This window comes from Nylanderia fulva, unplaced genomic scaffold (assembly GCF_048542155.1).
Source record: "Nylanderia fulva isolate GAGA-0341 unplaced genomic scaffold, ASM4854215v1 Scaffold13, whole genome shotgun sequence".
NCBI lineage: Eukaryota > Metazoa > Arthropoda > Insecta > Hymenoptera > Formicidae > Nylanderia > Nylanderia fulva.
The window spans coordinates 2446629-2464444 of record NW_028189518.1 but is presented as its reverse complement, the minus strand read 5'-3'; the positions used below and the strand labels follow the sequence as shown (position 1 = coordinate 2464444).

The 17816-nt window shown below is 35.2% G+C and overlaps 1 protein-coding gene and 1 long non-coding RNA gene across 5 annotated transcripts in view; one reads left to right on the top strand and one right to left on the bottom strand.

Annotated features, from left to right (window-relative positions):
- The window catches only part of Ets65A (DNA-binding protein D-ETS-3), a 54270-nt gene extending 38412 nt beyond the window's left edge, over positions 1-15858 (top strand). For 3 of the 4 annotated variants that reach the window (XM_029304620.2, XM_029304619.2, XM_029304618.2), the window contains 3 exons: positions 7915-7974; positions 10712-10952; positions 11640-15858. In XM_029304620.2, coding sequence (XP_029160453.1) covers positions 7915-7974; positions 10712-10952; positions 11640-11976 — 638 coding nt within the window. In that variant the 3' untranslated portion in view covers positions 11977-15858. The remainder of the gene's footprint in view (positions 1-7914; positions 7975-10711; positions 10953-11639) is intronic. The other variant, XM_029304621.2, reaches the window with a different exon arrangement.
- Positions 6331-17790, bottom strand: LOC114932429 (uncharacterized). The gene is made up of 4 exons (XR_003819892.2): positions 17600-17790; positions 8886-9450; positions 6473-6699; positions 6331-6377 (listed from the first exon to the last, which is right to left on the bottom strand). It is a non-coding gene; the product is annotated as an uncharacterized LOC114932429 (long non-coding RNA).
- Positions 17791-17816: the final 26 nt, after the last annotated feature.

Genomic DNA, 17816 nt, shown 5'->3' with positions numbered 1-17816 from the left:
TGTCGGAGTCGCTGTCGCAGTTCGCATTATGTCTTTCGGTAGTACATACACGGGCACGTGCCTATGCGTGACACGTTTACGCATGGCTGCCTGCATTCGGGACTCTCCCCCATATCGGCTCGCATTCATCTCTGATTCCTTGTTGGGGTGCAGGGATTGCGTTTCCACTTTAACCGTGTGCAATCGAACGTCTATCATCTACACACGCGCAAAAAGTAGCTGATTTTACCGAGAAACCTCGTGACTCGAAACATCCGTTCGTAAATGTCAAATCGAATTTTGATTCAAGTGCGTGAAATTAACTGATAAAAGGAAGATAATTAAAATTGAGAGCCTCTCATAGTCATTCTAAATGAAGAATACCTTACAGGATTTTCCAGATTTATTTTAGCCACTTTTTATCTATTAATTCTTTTATCAATTTAAAATTCATGAAAATATATTAACAGATGAGATTATTTAAAGTTATAAATAATTGAAGCTGAGGAAGTTTCTCAGAATCTAAGTTTCAAAGAATAAAAATAGAGAAATCAATCTTTAAATTTTTTTGCGAGATATTATGTAATGATACCAGACATTCGACAATGGGGGAACAATTTGTATATTAAGATATTCTCATATCTTATACACACACGTTTAATATATACCCTTTTTTATGTTTTATAAATGTACACGCCTTTTTTTTATAGCGGTGATAAGAATTTCTGCTGAGTGTTTGAGAGATTGCGCAAGCAGCTCGCGTGAATACGCGAAAAATGATTACGCTCTAAACAATACTTGGTCGCTTGTATCGTGCGAGGGAACTTGAGTCGAAGACAAGAATCTTTTTTTCCTACCGACCCGGTGCTATATTCACGCTATGCGATAATTAGGAAACGATTAATTTTCTTCCGCGCTACGCAGTTCGCTCTTACAAATAACTTTTGCTACGCCTGCCCTTATCTGACGAACAAAAACATGTTACCTCCATCACAGGGCACGAATCGCCTGCACGTCTAACTTCTCGAGAAAGCCTCATTCAACAACTGCGACTTCCGCTTTTTAGAAAGCAATTTACCGGACAGATAGTCGATACTTTACGGGATACTTTAGAAATTTTTGTGTGTCACGTGTGTCACGAACATTTGTGATATTTATGTGATGTGGATTATAATTAGCATTTTCATTTTACAATCAAGGACGTTATTAAGAAGAAGATATGAAATCTTTGAACTGTTAGAATTGCTATATAATAAACTAAATTAAAATTTTAAAATTTTAAATATTTTTCAAAGAGAGAGAGAGCATTTTCAAGAATTTTCTTCGTAAAAATCATTTTTTTCTAAGAATATTTGCTGTGATTTGCTTCTTACTTAAATTCGACTACATTCATGTTTACTACCTATATAAAATGGTCTTTATAAAAATTATTGCTTATTAAATTCATTATGTATAAATAAGAAAAGTTTTAATTCTATTTTCTGCGAAACTGATTTATACTACTTTATCGTTCGTTTCCTTCGTGTGTGCTTTCGATTTTGCTTGCTTTACGAAAATATCTTTTATCGCATACATAACAAGATCTCTGTATAATACACGCGATCTCGCATTGGTACACGAAACGGCACAAAAAAATGTTCGCATTCCACAGCACATTTCCGACGAGCGTAGCGGAACGTCGGCAGGAACGACGTGAAAAATAAAATACTTCCCCTGATTTTTAACCCCTGCACCTACATAGGTGTAGTCTCTTTTATCTAACACGTAGCTCTCTTACAACTCGCTTTCTCTTCGCTCTCTATGGTCAAGGCTTAGCGTGTTTTACGCTCGCTTGCTCATTATTACGCACCGCGTTCTCGGCAACATATGATTTATGTCCGAAATAGGCCCGCCAGCCGAAACGACTGGGTATGAGTCAGTACCATTTAAGACAATAGATCTCTAACATATACATAATTCAACGAATTGCCCGTCTAGAATGAATAAAAGCCATGAATGAAAATATTTTTAACACAAATCGGAATTGTTCTAATTATTTGTCTTAATAAGTTACGAAAATTTAAACCGTAAAAGAGAGAGGGAGATTTATGCATATGTATAATAAGATTTCAACAATGAAATTTAAATTAGTCATCCTAGATTGTAAATGTTTCCTTTCTTTAATTTTGATAATAAAAAAATGACATTGCTCCACTTTCAACGTATTGAAGTAAACACCGACAAAACTTTATTTCGCGAAACGTACCATTTACATTCTATTTTTATCCGTATCGAGAAGACACGGTTTATAAAAATCCCAAAGCAATTTGGATGCCAGTCTGGGTTCGGCAACATTTCGAAATTAGCGTGGCGGATACTATATATACGGGGAAACGATTGAAACAAACGAGAGGACTCGGGCGCGTCGGTGTGTTTGTTGGAACGTGCCCAAAGTTTCTCCAAGTCGGGGGCGCCGAGATTCTCCCTTCTTTTCGGCGTCGCGACGCCGAATGGCATTGTGCGCGTCCGAGGCTACCAAAGAGTGCAGCAGCACGGAATGACGACGGGTTCTTTGATCCTCCCTCGAGGAAGCTGCATGCCGCCTAACGGGATTACCCCGCCCCACGTAATTGCTCGTGAATGCGCAGATATACTCGCGACAATGGGTGCACGTTCGTCGATTCGAGGTGACGTTAGACGAATCATACAGGTCCAATACGCAAAATCGATCTATAAAAACAATGCTTAAAAGAATTTCTCATGGCTCACTTTTCTTATTTTTAGCGATGCGTATGAGTGATTCAAATAATTGCTTATGTATCTTTTGTATATTAGTTTCCCAATTGTTTTGCAAAGCATTCTCTGCATTTTCAAAATATTTTATTGTAGAGTAAATAATTTACTCTCTGATTAATATTGTAGTTTTTTTCAATATATGATTGCTATACAGAGAGAATTTTCTAATAGAATTTACTCTGAAAATCATGGAACAATATGGTATTCGAAGAATTTTATAAAAGTTTTTTCTGATTAATATTTACTACGATAAAAAATATTATATCTTATTGTGGTAAATATTAATCAAAGAAATTGTTATTAAAATTCTTCCAATACCATATTGTCCTACGATTATCATGATTTTTGGGGTAAATTTTTAGACTTTAAATTTTAAGAGAAAATACTTTCCATGTATTATTTAAAAAATATATATTTGTTTATTCAAAAATTGTTTTATACAAAATACTATAGTAAAAATTATAATTTTATTTAAGTTATATAATATTACTCAAGAAAAATTATTGAATATTTCTGAAACGAGTATTTTGTTTTCTTATGCAATAAACTAATTAAAAATTGAATGTTTCAAAACAAAATATTGATCAGAAAATTTTGCAATTGAGAATTTTTTAAATTTCTAATCTGAAATAAAGCTAATTTTATCTGAGATAATATATTCTTTGTTCAACTTTACTCACTGTTACAAAAATTGAAATCTGATCTGTTTATGCTTAATACCCTAAAAATTGTTGGAAATTTAATGCCATAAAAATCCCTTATTTTTTCAAATCTTTATAAATGAAAACTATTGGTATCTCTCAAAATCTTTTAACTATTGACAAAAAATCGACTTTAAATTGATCGGAGAATTCGTGGAGAAAAAATATAATTTGATAGTTGTGAGAGATTTCATAGGTATAACTTTCTGTCAGAAATAGTGACGATTGACAGGTTCATGTAATTCAACGGAGTTCACGCTGCCTGTAATCTACGCCGAAAATCTGATCGTGTTATCGTCAGTGACATCCGCTATACACACTGTCGATGGGTTCTCGATCACGGAGCTTGCGTTAGAAAAACGAACGTGGGCGACGGCTCGTAGCCCCGCGGCTACACTGATTGCGGCGGACCCTATACGACCCGTAGAGAGAGAGAGAGAGAGAGAGAGAAAAGGTCTGGTCCCCTCAGCCCAAAACCCTCGTCCAAGGCCGAACCCGCTTCCCAATCAGAGGCAAAATCAGATTGTTTAACACAGCGGACACCGACTGCTATTTAAAGGTAGCATCTGCCCCATGGGGCTCGCTACATTCCGACGCGACGGCGTGTCGAAAGTGTTGTCGCTGCGGGGGATCTCGATTGTATTGATCCTCGCAAATTATTATCGATATTGGCGAGAATAGAATAGAGAGAATGCATTTTACAATTTATAGATTGATCAGAAAATTTTGCAATTGAGAATTTTTTAAATTTCTAATCTGAAATAAAGCTAATTTTATCTGAGATAATATATTTTTTGTTCAACTTTACTCACTGTTACAAAAATTGAAATCTGATCTGTTTATGTTTAATACCCTAAAAATTGTTGGAAATTTAATGCCATAAAAGTCCCTTATTTTTTCAAATCTTTATAAATGAAAAATATTGGTATCTCTCAAAATCTTTTAACTATTGACAAAAAATCGACTTTAAATTGATCGGAGAATTCGTGGAGAAAAAAGAATTCGTGGAGAAAGAAAGAAAGAAGAATTTATAATTTTTTTGTAAAGTTAGAGTTTATGCGATGTGTACTTACGTGATGATGTATTCTTTTCAGGATGTTATATACACTGGGGAAAAAAATTTGTTAACTTGACTAAATCTTTCAACTAAATTACTATTTTGTTAATTAAAGAACATATATATTAGTATTTAAGTCAAATATACGTTTTGTTAGATTTAATATGTTACATTTTAATTTAAATATTTTTATAGGTTCAACTAACGAAATAATATTTGGTTAAAAGGTTTAGTCGAGTTAACAATTTTTTTAGTGTACACAGAGAGAATTTTCTTTTAGAATTTACCCTGAAAATTATGGTAATCGTGGGACAATATGATATTGAAAGACTTTTATAAGAATTTCGCTGATTAATATTTACCACAATAAGATATTAATATTTTTATTGTGGTAAATAAGTAAATATTAATCAGAGAAATTCTTATAAAATTCTTCCAAGACTACAATTGTCTCACAATTGCTAGGATATGATTTTCAGGGTAAATTCTAAGAGAAAATTATCTCTTTAAGTAGCTTAATATATGTGCAATTTTATATACACTTGACATATAAAGAGTGGCACATGAAATATTTGCAATATAACGCAATATAATTCACAAAAGAAATAAAGCAGCATATAAGTAATTAATAAAGCCGTTTCAACTAATGATTTTAATATCGAAAAATGATTGAATTACAGATAAAAAGAATAAAGTTGAGAAAATATAAATAAAATGCGCGTTCAGGCGTGCTAATGTAATAATGCGTAAGTAGTCTTCGAGCCAATTTAGAAACAATTGCAATTCCATGAGTTTTCGAAGAGCCAGTCGACTGACCTTTGCGGACTATCGCCTTCGGGCGTATAACGAGCCGAAATTAAGGGGCATTGTGCCCTTAAACAGATTGCACACGTCCGTACGTGAACGTGACCGTCGGGCCTCGCACGAGGAAAGGGAATTCATACGATAAGGCAAGGAGAGGAGGCCTACGCTATGGGACGACGGTGACGAAACGAGAACGGGGAGAGAGAAAACGTACACGTAGCACTCAGCCCCGTGTGTTTGCCTACACGGAAATCCTCTCTAACGGATTCTAACGCTCGACCGAGTTTGTGCTTTTTCATCTTCGGCAATCGGACCGATGACTTTCGTCTCCCGCGATCAGAATTTTCTCTCTCCACCTTATATACATATCGTCAACGCTCGGAAATCATTTGCTGTCTCTCTTTCAATAGATAATAATTATGAGACATAATGTCTCAAAAAATTCGTAGATGATGGAGAAGTGTGTGTGAAACTAGCATATCATTTCGTGGAAGATTATAAATATAGTTATAAAATAATTGTTTAAAAAGTTTGCGAATTATTTATTTTATTTCTATAAAAAAGTTTTAATTATTTCCATCAGAACTCTTTAAAAAAAGCATGCTCAGAACTATTTTCAGAATTATTTCCTAATAAGCAAAATTGTCGAAAATCATGCGGCGTTTTACTTCAAAATGTTCAAGAGATTTGCTCGTGTTTACTCAGTTTTAATTAATATTTTTTATTTTTAGAAGACAGAACTTTTCTCAGAAATCTTGTAGAACTATAAATCTTTTAAGTTTGAACAATTATTGATAAGGAAAATGTCGTAGGACAAAGTTGCGTGAAATTGACATATCAATTTCTTAGGTATTTTTTTTGTTTAATCGCAAAAACTATTTGTTGAATTATCAAAAATTCTGTAACTATTGAAAATATAGAACTCAATTATTTATGAATTTCCACGAAATGAGACGCTTTATACACTCCTGTTACCGCTATAGAAATGGTATAAAAAACCCATTTTTCACTCACCGATGCTGGCAGTAGCGGGGTTGTACAATAGTTCACAGCACATTGATCTGAAAACAAAATATTCAAATTATGTATATACATGTGTGTGTGTGTGTGTGTGTGTGTGTGCGTGCGTAAATTTTTTTATTTTTATTTTGCATACCTCACAGTTGCTCCACTGTCGCCCGATGCCTCCCCGAGCCTCCTCCTCCTCTCTTGGTCCATCGAAGCACTCATGACACTCGCGAAAATACAAATAATTACGATCGCCCGACACTTTACACGGCATTCCCGAAACGCGAAATTTTACACGGCACTCTCGACGCGCGACACTTTACACGGCACTCCCGACACGACGCGTGAATCGCACGCGTATTTCGCGCACATTATCTGTGAACAAATATAATACATATATTAGAATAATCTTATTATTTCACATATACATAATGTAAATATGTGAGCTAGAATTAATGATAAATATGTATCCACGGATCGCAACACATTCGCGCGCGCAGAAAATAGATTAAGTTAGGACCATTGGCAAGAGATTTTGCATTGAATTTCTCGCGAAATATGCAATTCGAACAGTTACAATTACATATGAATGTTACAATAATGATATGCAATTAATAAATATTGTAATACAAAGGTTACAAACAATTATGCTTACTAATTAATCACAGCGGAACGCAGCTCAAACTGCCTGGCACTCGCGGCGTTTCGGTAATAATCGAGGCACTGAAGCTATTCGCACGATACTATACATGATTTAATATTAATAATTAATTAAAACTCAAAAGGGATTCTTTCGAACATAATAATTCAAAAAATATAACTTCAGAATAAATATAATTCTTGAAAATTGACTAGCGTCTCATCTCAATATCTATAAATATGCACTGAAAAAAAAACTATTAATTTCAAATAAATATTTATTTCAGTAGTGTCATTCACACATTTGTTTGAAACTAGTAAATATTTATCTGTTATGCAAAAGGATTTCTTATATCAAATAAGTATTTTTTACGACAAATCAATATTATTAATATCAAACAAATGGTGTCAATGGTACTATTTAAATAAAAATATTTATTTGAAATCAATAATGTTTTTCAATGTAGATATCCGATTATCTATATTTTATAGCTTTATATTTTAATATTTATTAATTTTGTTGTTCTTAGAAGACATAATTCTTTTTAGAATTCATGTAGCACTATAAAGTTTAATTCTGATTACTAATAATAAGGAAAATGCCGTAGGACAAAGTGATATGCTGCATGAAATTGACATATCAATTTGTCTTTAATCATTTTGTTTTAATCGCTTTGTTTTAATCGCTAGAACTATTTGTTTAAACTATCAAAAATTTTACAAATATTGAAAATAAAGTACTCTCAATTATTTATTGTCTTCCGTTAAATAATATACTAGCTTCACACACACGATGAAGAATGCGATAAATTATACTGTATAATTCTCTATTTTATCTTAAAATGCGCACAATTTTATTTCTTTCATTATTCCGTAATTTGTTAGATATACGTTTTAGTTTATAAAATTTTAATGAAAAGTAATAAATGCATGTTAAACATTGTGTTTCAGGCTATGGAAGCAGCTTATCAAAGACAGCATTGGACACGCACAGCCATCTCAGGCAGCCTGGTATGTAGTAGGTAGATATTTTTGAGAAGTTAAAGTGCTACCCTCATATATAGTTCAATATTCAAAATAGATTCCAAAGAAAGGTGTCACTCTCGATAAATTATTATAACATAAGTAATTGATTTGCAAAGATAAGAAAATCACATATTAATAGAAAGTGTCGTATATTGCTCAAAATATAGCCTATTATATCTACAATTTCATCTACGATATCGCGCATCCGAAAATCAGATGTGTGACAAAATGTTTATTAAATTATGTTCAGTAAAAATACTATTATAGTATTTCACGAAAGTTTGAAAGCGATAAAAAGAATAAACCAATATTAAGAGACGCAAAATCATAAATAAAAATATTATTATATATATTTGATCATTATTTATTAAATTAAAGAATTAACTGTTTTTTCATATTTATACTGTATATAAAAAAATAGAAGCAAGACTTTCGTGCCACATTTATGCATAGTATATTATAGGTATGCATAATATATTATATTATAAATAATTTTATTCGCAAACTTGCTAATTAAATAAAAGTTAATAAATTCGAATATGTATCAGTTTAATAAATTGTTTAAAATATGAAATTTTTCAAATTTCAAAAAACATTCATGTACGTATTACATGAACGTAACACTGGCAGTATAGTCTTTTAAATTTTAGATGATATATATATATAATTCGGAATTGAATTTTATATAAACAGTGTGCATAAATATAATTATCATATCATTACATAAGCCTCATAATTTCTATTTGCAAAAATTCTAGTTTTATAGACATTTGATATAAACGTTTTTTACAAGCGTTTTTTATCAATAAAATTATACGTAGAATATTAAATTCCGAATTACAATATAAATTATAAATCGTCTAAATATAAAAAAATAAAAGAAAGGCTTCACTTACATGATGGTTAAACAAGGTCACTGTTACTTTGCGCATCATCGATTCCTCAGAGTCTCGAGTCGCGACGAGAAAAGAGCCTGGAATCCTTGGGCGTAGTCGCATCTCAGTATTTCTCCCAGCCGGTTCCCTCGTTCTCGGCAGATAAATGGGTGTACCGCGCCCCTTCCCATTATTAACTTGTAAGTGAATTACTGTTCGATCGAAAGGCGATCACTACGGCACGCATTCAGCGAATTCATCGGGCGAAACGACCTTTGAGGTCCGGCAATTCGGAATCCGTCCCCATCATCCGCGTCTGTCCCCTCTCTCATAATCGCTCGGCTTGTATTTTTATGGGGTCCATCTTCGAGTTCTTGTGCTGGGACTCTTCTTTCAGACCGTGAAAGTCATTAAATCGGGACATTTTGACCCTCTTCCTTATAAAGTCTGTTACATTTTTCTTTCGCGCGAAATTGAGGCAACCTCGCGCATATTAATTAGAGTTAAATTAGTTTAAGCCACTCTGTCAGTATAGTTTCTCAAATTGATATTGTTAATGCAAATTTCCCGGAAAGTTTCTCGTCATCTGTAAATACAAAAATATTTCCTCTATACTTGTATTTATTAACAAAACAGAAAATATAAAATGTTATATAATTCTAAAATACATAATTTTTAATGTACTTATTTCATTCATGTTTTCATTTTTTATCGTTTTACATTCAGAGTACTTTAGAGAATAAAAATTCTGATTATAAAGTTTTGAAAATAATGGTTTGCGGTTTTTCTATATAAATTATTGTATTTTCTCTCACGTTGCATTTCTCGTGACAATAAAAATCGATATATTGAATTGTACGACTTTGAAGGTTTAGAAGACACTCGCGTCACCCTTTAAGCCACTCTGTCAGTATAGTTTCTCAAATTGAAATTATTATGATCCAAATGAATTCTATTCTATTGTAGGGTTGCGATTATGTTCTTTTGTACGTCTGTAGGGCCCTCCATGTCTGAGCGTCGGTGATGACGCATTGTAAAGCTTTTAAAGGGCGATACAGAGACCCTTGAAAAACAACCGTGTAATGGATAGGTATATTCTACGTGAAACTGTGAAAAATTTCATTGTTTACACTCTTGCAATATAAAAATTAATGTTTATCGGTACACAAATCGCATATTTATATATTTCGCTAAATGCTTTAATCGTAATCAACGAAATATTACAGAGGGGAGAAGCAACAATAAGATCAAAAATAATCAAATTCATCTCTGTTATTGCAATTTGTAATTTCGAGGAATTTTTCATTTGTTGTTGCGCAAAATGGTTATTACAAAAATTCCTTATAAAAATCTTTTACTAAAGATTCTCAGAATAAAGAACAAAAACTATATTTCCATCGATATTTTTGATCTCATATACAGAGAAAATTTTTTCTTAGAATTTACCCTGAAAATCTTGGTAATCGTGGGGCAATATGATATATTGGAAAAATTTCTTTGATCAATACTTACACTACTTAATAAAAATATTAATATCTACCACAATAAAATATAAAATATGTTCGATTAATTTTACTATGTACATAATAAAATTTGCTATGTATGTATTAATATTTTTATGGCAAATTTTATTTTTTGTGGTAAATATTTAATCAGAGAAAACTCTTATAAAATTTTTCCATGTTGTCTCACAATTATCATGATTTTCTGAAAATTCTTAGAGAAAATTTGCTCTGTGTATATAATAGAATTACGAGATACATATATTTATCACATATGTTAATTAAATAATATAATAATACAATATTGTGAGAATTGTGACAAAGTACTGAATTTATTGTGGTCAGCAGATCCTTACCAAATGTTCGGGGCGACGAGCAGTCGGCTCGCGAGCTCCGGTTCCGGTCAGATACAACTCTGGCAGTTTCTACTCGAGCTTCTGTCGGACTCGAGTAATGCCGCGTGCATCACTTGGGAAGGAACTAACGGCGAATTCAAGTTGACCGATCCCGATGAGGTGGCGAGACGATGGGGCGAGAGGAAGTCTAAGCCTAATATGAATTACGACAAATTGTCGAGGGCTCTGAGGTGAGTCTCTGATGAGGTGATGATTGCATGAGTTTCTCCTGCCGGGACGTTCGCGTTCACGATCCCGACGCGGTGCATTTTTTTCTACAAACGTCAAATGGAAAAGCCATTAACGAGCCATCATTTATGTTTTGACGAAGTTTCGGGGAGAAAGTAAATTCATTCGGTATATATATGTATGTACGATCGGATGTTCCATGCGCGCGTGCATGTGTCGGTGTCGTCGGGATTCGGGGGAGAAGGGGATGGCGAACGCGGGGGAGAAATTTCAATCACCGACAGTCAAACCGATGGTAGACGCGGCTATTATTTTTCCATCAGATCCACTGATTATATTACGCGATTGCTCTTTTTGACGTCCCTTCGTTCACCGTGTAAGAACTACTGAACAGGCGAATAGACTCATTTTTAACATCCAAGTTGAAGATGTTCAGCTTAAAATTCAGTATTTTTTTAACGCGGAATGTTTTTGTATATATAATGCAACATTTGAGAGACAATATATTATATTGGTTTATCGTCACATAAATATATTAATTTTTTTAACATTATATTTTTTTCTGTATCAAGCTAAATTTTTGCTTAGAAGAGCTCGCGGAAATATTAATCTCTAGAAATATATATAGATTCGATTATATATTGCTCATCGTGGAGGGAAATCAGAACGGAGGCTCGGTCTGCTTGCAGGTATTATTACGACAAGAATATCATGACGAAGGTGCACGGCAAGAGGTACGCGTACAAGTTCGATTTCCAGGGGTTGGCGGCCGCGACGCAGCCGGCCGCGGCCGATCCGGCGGCGTACAAGTACCAAAGCGAGTTGTTCATGTCCGGTTACGGTCATGCCAAGCTGAACCTGATGCCGCCGCCGGCGGCGTCGGTCTCGGTTTCCGTACCCGGTGGCCTCTTTCAATCGGCGTCGAGCTACTGGTCGACGAGCCCGGGGGCCAACTTGTATGCCGGCCATCATACGGCCTCCGGACATGTGCCACCTCATCTCGGCACCTATCCGCATTACGCATGACCCGCCGCCGAGCACTGGGGTGCCCTGGGCACGCCGCGTTGAAACATTTCTATCGAAAGAGTACGAGCCGTTGCTGCCACGTTGTCGATGACGACGTGCGTAATCGTAAATTACACCCTTATTTCTCCCCGGCCAACCCCGGAGGCTCGGATCGCACATTGCTTCAGGTATTTGCACGAATCTGTCCATTCCGCGTATATTCGCTTATGGTCGCTATTGTCTTTTTTTCACGAATTTTCAAAGCAATTATTATATTTTTAATAAATGCGAACATAGGCGATTTCACAAGTTTGTTTCCCTTTTTTTCTTTTTTAAGCCTAATTCGTAGATTATTTATATCGAAACCCCGAAGGAAATACATTATTTGCACCGACCAACACTGATGAATAGTTATGTACAACCGTAAGTTGTCGACCACAAGTAGATACAGCTTTATAATCGACGCGTAAGTAGTAAACGACAATCACGAAATAGTAAGAAAAAAGTAACAGACATCCAGGGGGGCGACGCGTGTACAGGATTTATTAATGATATAATACGTTTTTTATTAGAAAACTCTATAAATAAGACTTTTGATAACTCTAATAACAACAAATTCAAATTCTATTAAAACAATTATTTAATAGAAGATTTAAGATAAAAAGTTTGTGGGAACAAAATTTATGTTCTGAAATTTTCTTCTGCTACTTATGACACAAACATTTGACAATGAAATAAACATAGTAGTTTTTTTAAATTTTATATAATGCAAGTTTCTTTGTATTTATCTGTTAAGTATTTAAATAAAGGAAGATATGTGTGTGCGCGGAATATATTTCCGTGTGAAACATTGACCATTAAGACGCGTTTGGACAGATTTAATATCTAAATCCGTGCGATACAGTCGCTCCAATAGAGTGTGCAATATATTGTCGTAAAATTTTCAAGATGCAATACCTAAGCAACGCGTCGTAATCAGTGATCATTTATGCACCGCCTATATATAAAGGCGACGATTTTACGTAATGAGTATTTTACAGACTCTGATTCGCCGCGGCCGATGGGGTGCGCCTCAAAAAAAATATTATTGTAAGAACGTTGTACATATACAATATAATGCATTACGTTAGTACAGGGTGTGTGCGTCCGTGAGATAATTCGCATGAATCTTTTTACCGTTTACTGTGTCACTCTTTGTTAAGAAAAGCGCGCGAATCCCTCGAAAATTTTCTGATATACGAAACTCTTATGCGTTTAATGTGAGATAAATGAAATAAATTCTAATAATTTCTAGCCAAACGTCTATACCAAAGAAAATTAGTTGTTAATAATTTGCAAGTATTATATTAAGTAATTAAGTGAATGATATAGAGCACGTAATTGAGCGAAACTTTGTTAGAAAAATCTTGTATGTCTTTATTATCTTTCGTTCTTTAATATTCATTTTTCTTCTTATCTAGTCATGCATTTCATGTTTCTTTATCTAAGAGAGCGCATTTGCGAGATTATTTTATTTCCGAGAACAAAATAATAAATGATCGCACGACGGTAAACTGAAGTATGCGAAGTCGTTTGGTCCAAAAGGAAAACTCGTACACAAATGCAAGGAGCCGACAAAATTTCACGAGCATTGTCGGCGTTTGGGTTGAGTCGGACATGTGTACATATACGTATACATCAAAGAAAAAACGCGTCACCCTTCACGTTTACGCAAGTAGTGTATCTCAATTTCAAACGAGACCTTGCTGATTCACGGAATGCGCTCATGTTCGATTCAAACCAAGGCTAATAAAATACCCCATGTATCATAAATTCTTTTAACTTATTTGTTACGTGAGAGAGAAATGGGTAGAGACGCTACATAGGAACGAATCGAGCGTGCGAGAAACGATTATCGAGCGCATATAGCGTTTATACGGCCACGTGTATTCATCAGCATATGTGGTCGGTGGTTCGCTTAAGCGTGATTCGCGCTCGTTCCTTTGACGTAATTTTACAACGAAACCGCGTTACCGTACACCTTCATCATCCGTCATCGTGAGATATGTAGACGATAATCACAAAAGTACAACGTTTAAGTCATATCAATCGACGGCACACGCAATCAGAATCGAACTTTTACGCCATCCTTTTTAGAATCACGTTGAGATATGTGGCTGCTCTACCCATGTCGATATAAAGGATGGATTGCCGAAACCGAATTCGATTCTGATCAAACGGAGCATATGTGTAAATGCGTGATGTAATTCGGAGCAAAGGTTGTCGTATTACAGTTGATTCTAATCTAATTTCTCGAAAAAGAAAAAGGAGTCCTACGATATATAATTTGAAAATAATTACACGTTGAATATATCAGAACATTGAATCTGTCTATTTAACATTGAGATATTCATAGAAAAAGTTGTGCATATTGTAGATTTCTCAAGAAAGAAAAAAAATTATCATTCAATCTCTTTTTGATATTAATTTATTCGAAATCTACCGATAAGTTCGTAAATTATACTTTAATATTATCAATCTTGGGAACAAAATAATTTGAAGATCTATCGGTTGAACTGTCGCATGCGATAGTTAATGAAGATTATTTAAAAACATAATATTTAACGAATTTAAGGAAAATATTTTTATTTGTGATTCATATAAATCTATTTAATTTCATGTTTAACTTTTTGTCATTTTCTTATTTTAAAACTAATTTCTTTAACACAATGCATAAATTGAAATTAAATTAAATAAAAAATTAAAAGTACAAAGACTTAAAGCATTTAAACAGATAGTGATACAGAATTACATTTTGAATAAATTATATAAAATAAAATAAAAGAAGAGAATTTGTTAAACATATGATATTCATTATAAGCGCATTAGATCAGGATAAATAGTGAAATTTCAATTTATAAGTAAATCATAAATTGATAATATGCAAACTTTTACTTCATTGCTGATTGCTTATCACTACTTTTTTCTCAAACAACGTGAATATCGTAATACATATAAAAGTTTCTAAAAACCAGAAACGCATTAAAGATGAAATAAGATCCGGTATAAAATTCCGGAAAAGCGCGGGAAGAGATTTTTCCTTTGCGAAGATAGTCAACGCATTTTCTTCATCGATTGAACGCGTGTCGGCAGTCCGTCCCCGCAAAAAAAGGCGTACCTTGTGTCGAAGAAAGCGTAACTCCTTAAGATGTGTACCATACTACTCGTAAGTGAGACCCTAAGCATTCCTAGAGTAATTTTAAGCGATTAGCGCGGCCCTCGGCGCGGCCCGTGGGACCGATCGTGCAATCAGCACCGCGACGGGGAACGATGATTATCCAGCAGTTTCCGGATCGGTCCGGACGGGTCGTGAGCGTGAAGGGCGCTCATGTAGATAGGGTGTTTTCATGTGTAGCGTAGGCGTGTAGAAAATTTAGTCTTAGCGAGGAGAATGAGCGACGAAGAGAGGCTGTCGTGCATGTATGTAATATGTATGTGTGTGTCTGTATACAAGATTCGCGCGTGTGTGTGTGTGTTCGAGCGGGCGTGATTCGTCTCGAGAATGGAGACGAATAATAATAATAGCTACGATGACTATGATGACGATGACGACGACAGTGATGGATGAGTGGACGAAACGAGGGATGTGTGTCCGGGCACCTAGCGTAGAACGCGTTAGATTAGGTAGATAAGCGATCCTCCCTACATCCCCCTCTCGAAAGATCGAAGAACACGGTTTCTCGACGTTAGCGTGATAACGGAACTGGAGAAGGCACAACGGAATAGAGATGAGAATCGCGAGAATCGCGATCCGGGAAATTGGGGGAGCGCTGTTGTTGTTCTTGTTGTCGTGCGCTTGTATTAAAGTCGCCATGTTCTAATTAAACGTGCCGACGGGGTTGTATCAGTCGTTGGCAAAATCAATGTGGTTCCCATTTCTCGATGCATTTACGTTTGCCTTCTTGATCGTGATACGAAAGAAACATACATCTATTTAATCGAAGAGAGAGAGGGAAAATCAGAAAAAGCAATCAAAGAAAAAATCAAAAAAAAAAAAAAAAAAAAGAAAAAGAAGGGAAGGTTTTGCAGTTATTCTCTCTCGCTCCTATCCCTTACGTGTGCGTAAACGAAACCGAGAGAAAAAAAAAACAAGACAAAAGGTCCTCTGGCGCGGAGACACAAAGAACGAAGTTGCAGCGCGATGGAGGAGGTGGAAAAGGACGAGGAAGAGGAAAGGGAAGAGGTATATGTGGAGGCAAGATAGGAGAGAAAAATAAGCCGAGCAACACACGGTAGGTCAGTCTTGGTTGCCGGCGGTTGGCGAATTGGTCGGGTTGCCATGGAGAAGAGGGCCGAGAGGGTGTTCTACGAGGTTCGGCGAGGTCCGCCCCAACGGGAAACCCCCATTCGGGAAATTCGCGGCGTCGCCACGCCGAACCATGCCGCGGTACCGGAGGTTTAGCTCGGCTTGGCTAATCGATTCTGCTACCAATCAGCGCCCGCGCCGTTCCTCCACATCCTCTTCCACCTCGCGTTTCACCCCTTACACATTTTCTCTCTTTCTCTTCCACCCCCGGTCTCTCCTCTCTCTCTCTCTCTCTCTTCGTGATATTTTGTGCAACACTAGCTGCCACGAGTTCTACCTAGCACCTACGCCACCTCCGTATATACCCATTTCTCCATCATCGACTCTTACCTTTGTGTGTACCCTTCTTCAACGCCACTATCAACACCGCCTCCACTTATATAAAATATACACGCTCCTCCAGCCGTATAAGCAAAACCGCCCCCGCTCCATATCTAACTTCTTGTGTATATTATACTCAACTTCAAGATGTATATATACATATACATTGAATGCAATAAATGCATTGTAGCAGACGCGTGTCAAAAGTTCAGAGACGCGCGTGTGTCTTACTCGGGCTTCGACGCGGAAAATGAGTTATCCGTTTTGCTCTTCATTCATTAAATTGTTCGCGGGAATAATATTATATTGCAACAAAAGCGTTATTCTTATTACTTATGCAAATTAAACTTTACAATAAAAAATAAAGAGAGAGAATTATGTTTTATATGCTTATTTAATTTTATTACTTGTAGAAAGATATTAATTTTATTAATTGTAGAAAGAGAAGCAACAATTTTGATACAATAATTAATACGCGCCTTTTTATATGTGCTAAAAATAAGTGTGAAAACAATTTTATATTCCATCTTTTCCTCATTTATGAAAAAAATATATTATTTTATGATAAAAGTGAGAAAATATGTAAAGCGCGTTAAAATCGGGAAATGTACATCTCAATTCTGGCTGAACTCTGAACTTTTCAATTTATTGTTAAAAAAAATTGAATTTTTTTTTCATATATACTCGCGCGCATTTCTTTGTCGTCCGCCATTTTATATAATGCGCCGAACAAAATTCTCAAATTTTTGCAGGTCCTTGCTCCCGCATATATATCACTCAATTATAATCATTCTATTACATGTATCATTTTATATTAATAACATTTGCTATTTCCTAATTACATGTTTCTTTTTAATAAAAAAGAAGTATATGAGTGAGCAGTAGTCTTTCGAACTATCCAGCTCTTACTATTGAGTATTAATCTCTCATTAATAATAACCTTTATTATTAATAACCTTTTCTCTCTTGCAATCTTACCTCTTATCATTTCCTCTTTCTTTCTGGAAACTCTCCCCGTCTCTCTTTTAATCTCTGCCTCCCTTCTTATTTCTTGTCGAATAAATCTTCGATCTTCTTTAAACTCAGGAAATATATAGGACGACTGCTGGACCAGCACTCCAGAACAGGACCGAGTTCGTCGCCGGTTGCTAAGCAACTGTGCAAAGTTACGAATCGTCTCTGCTAGCGTCTGAAA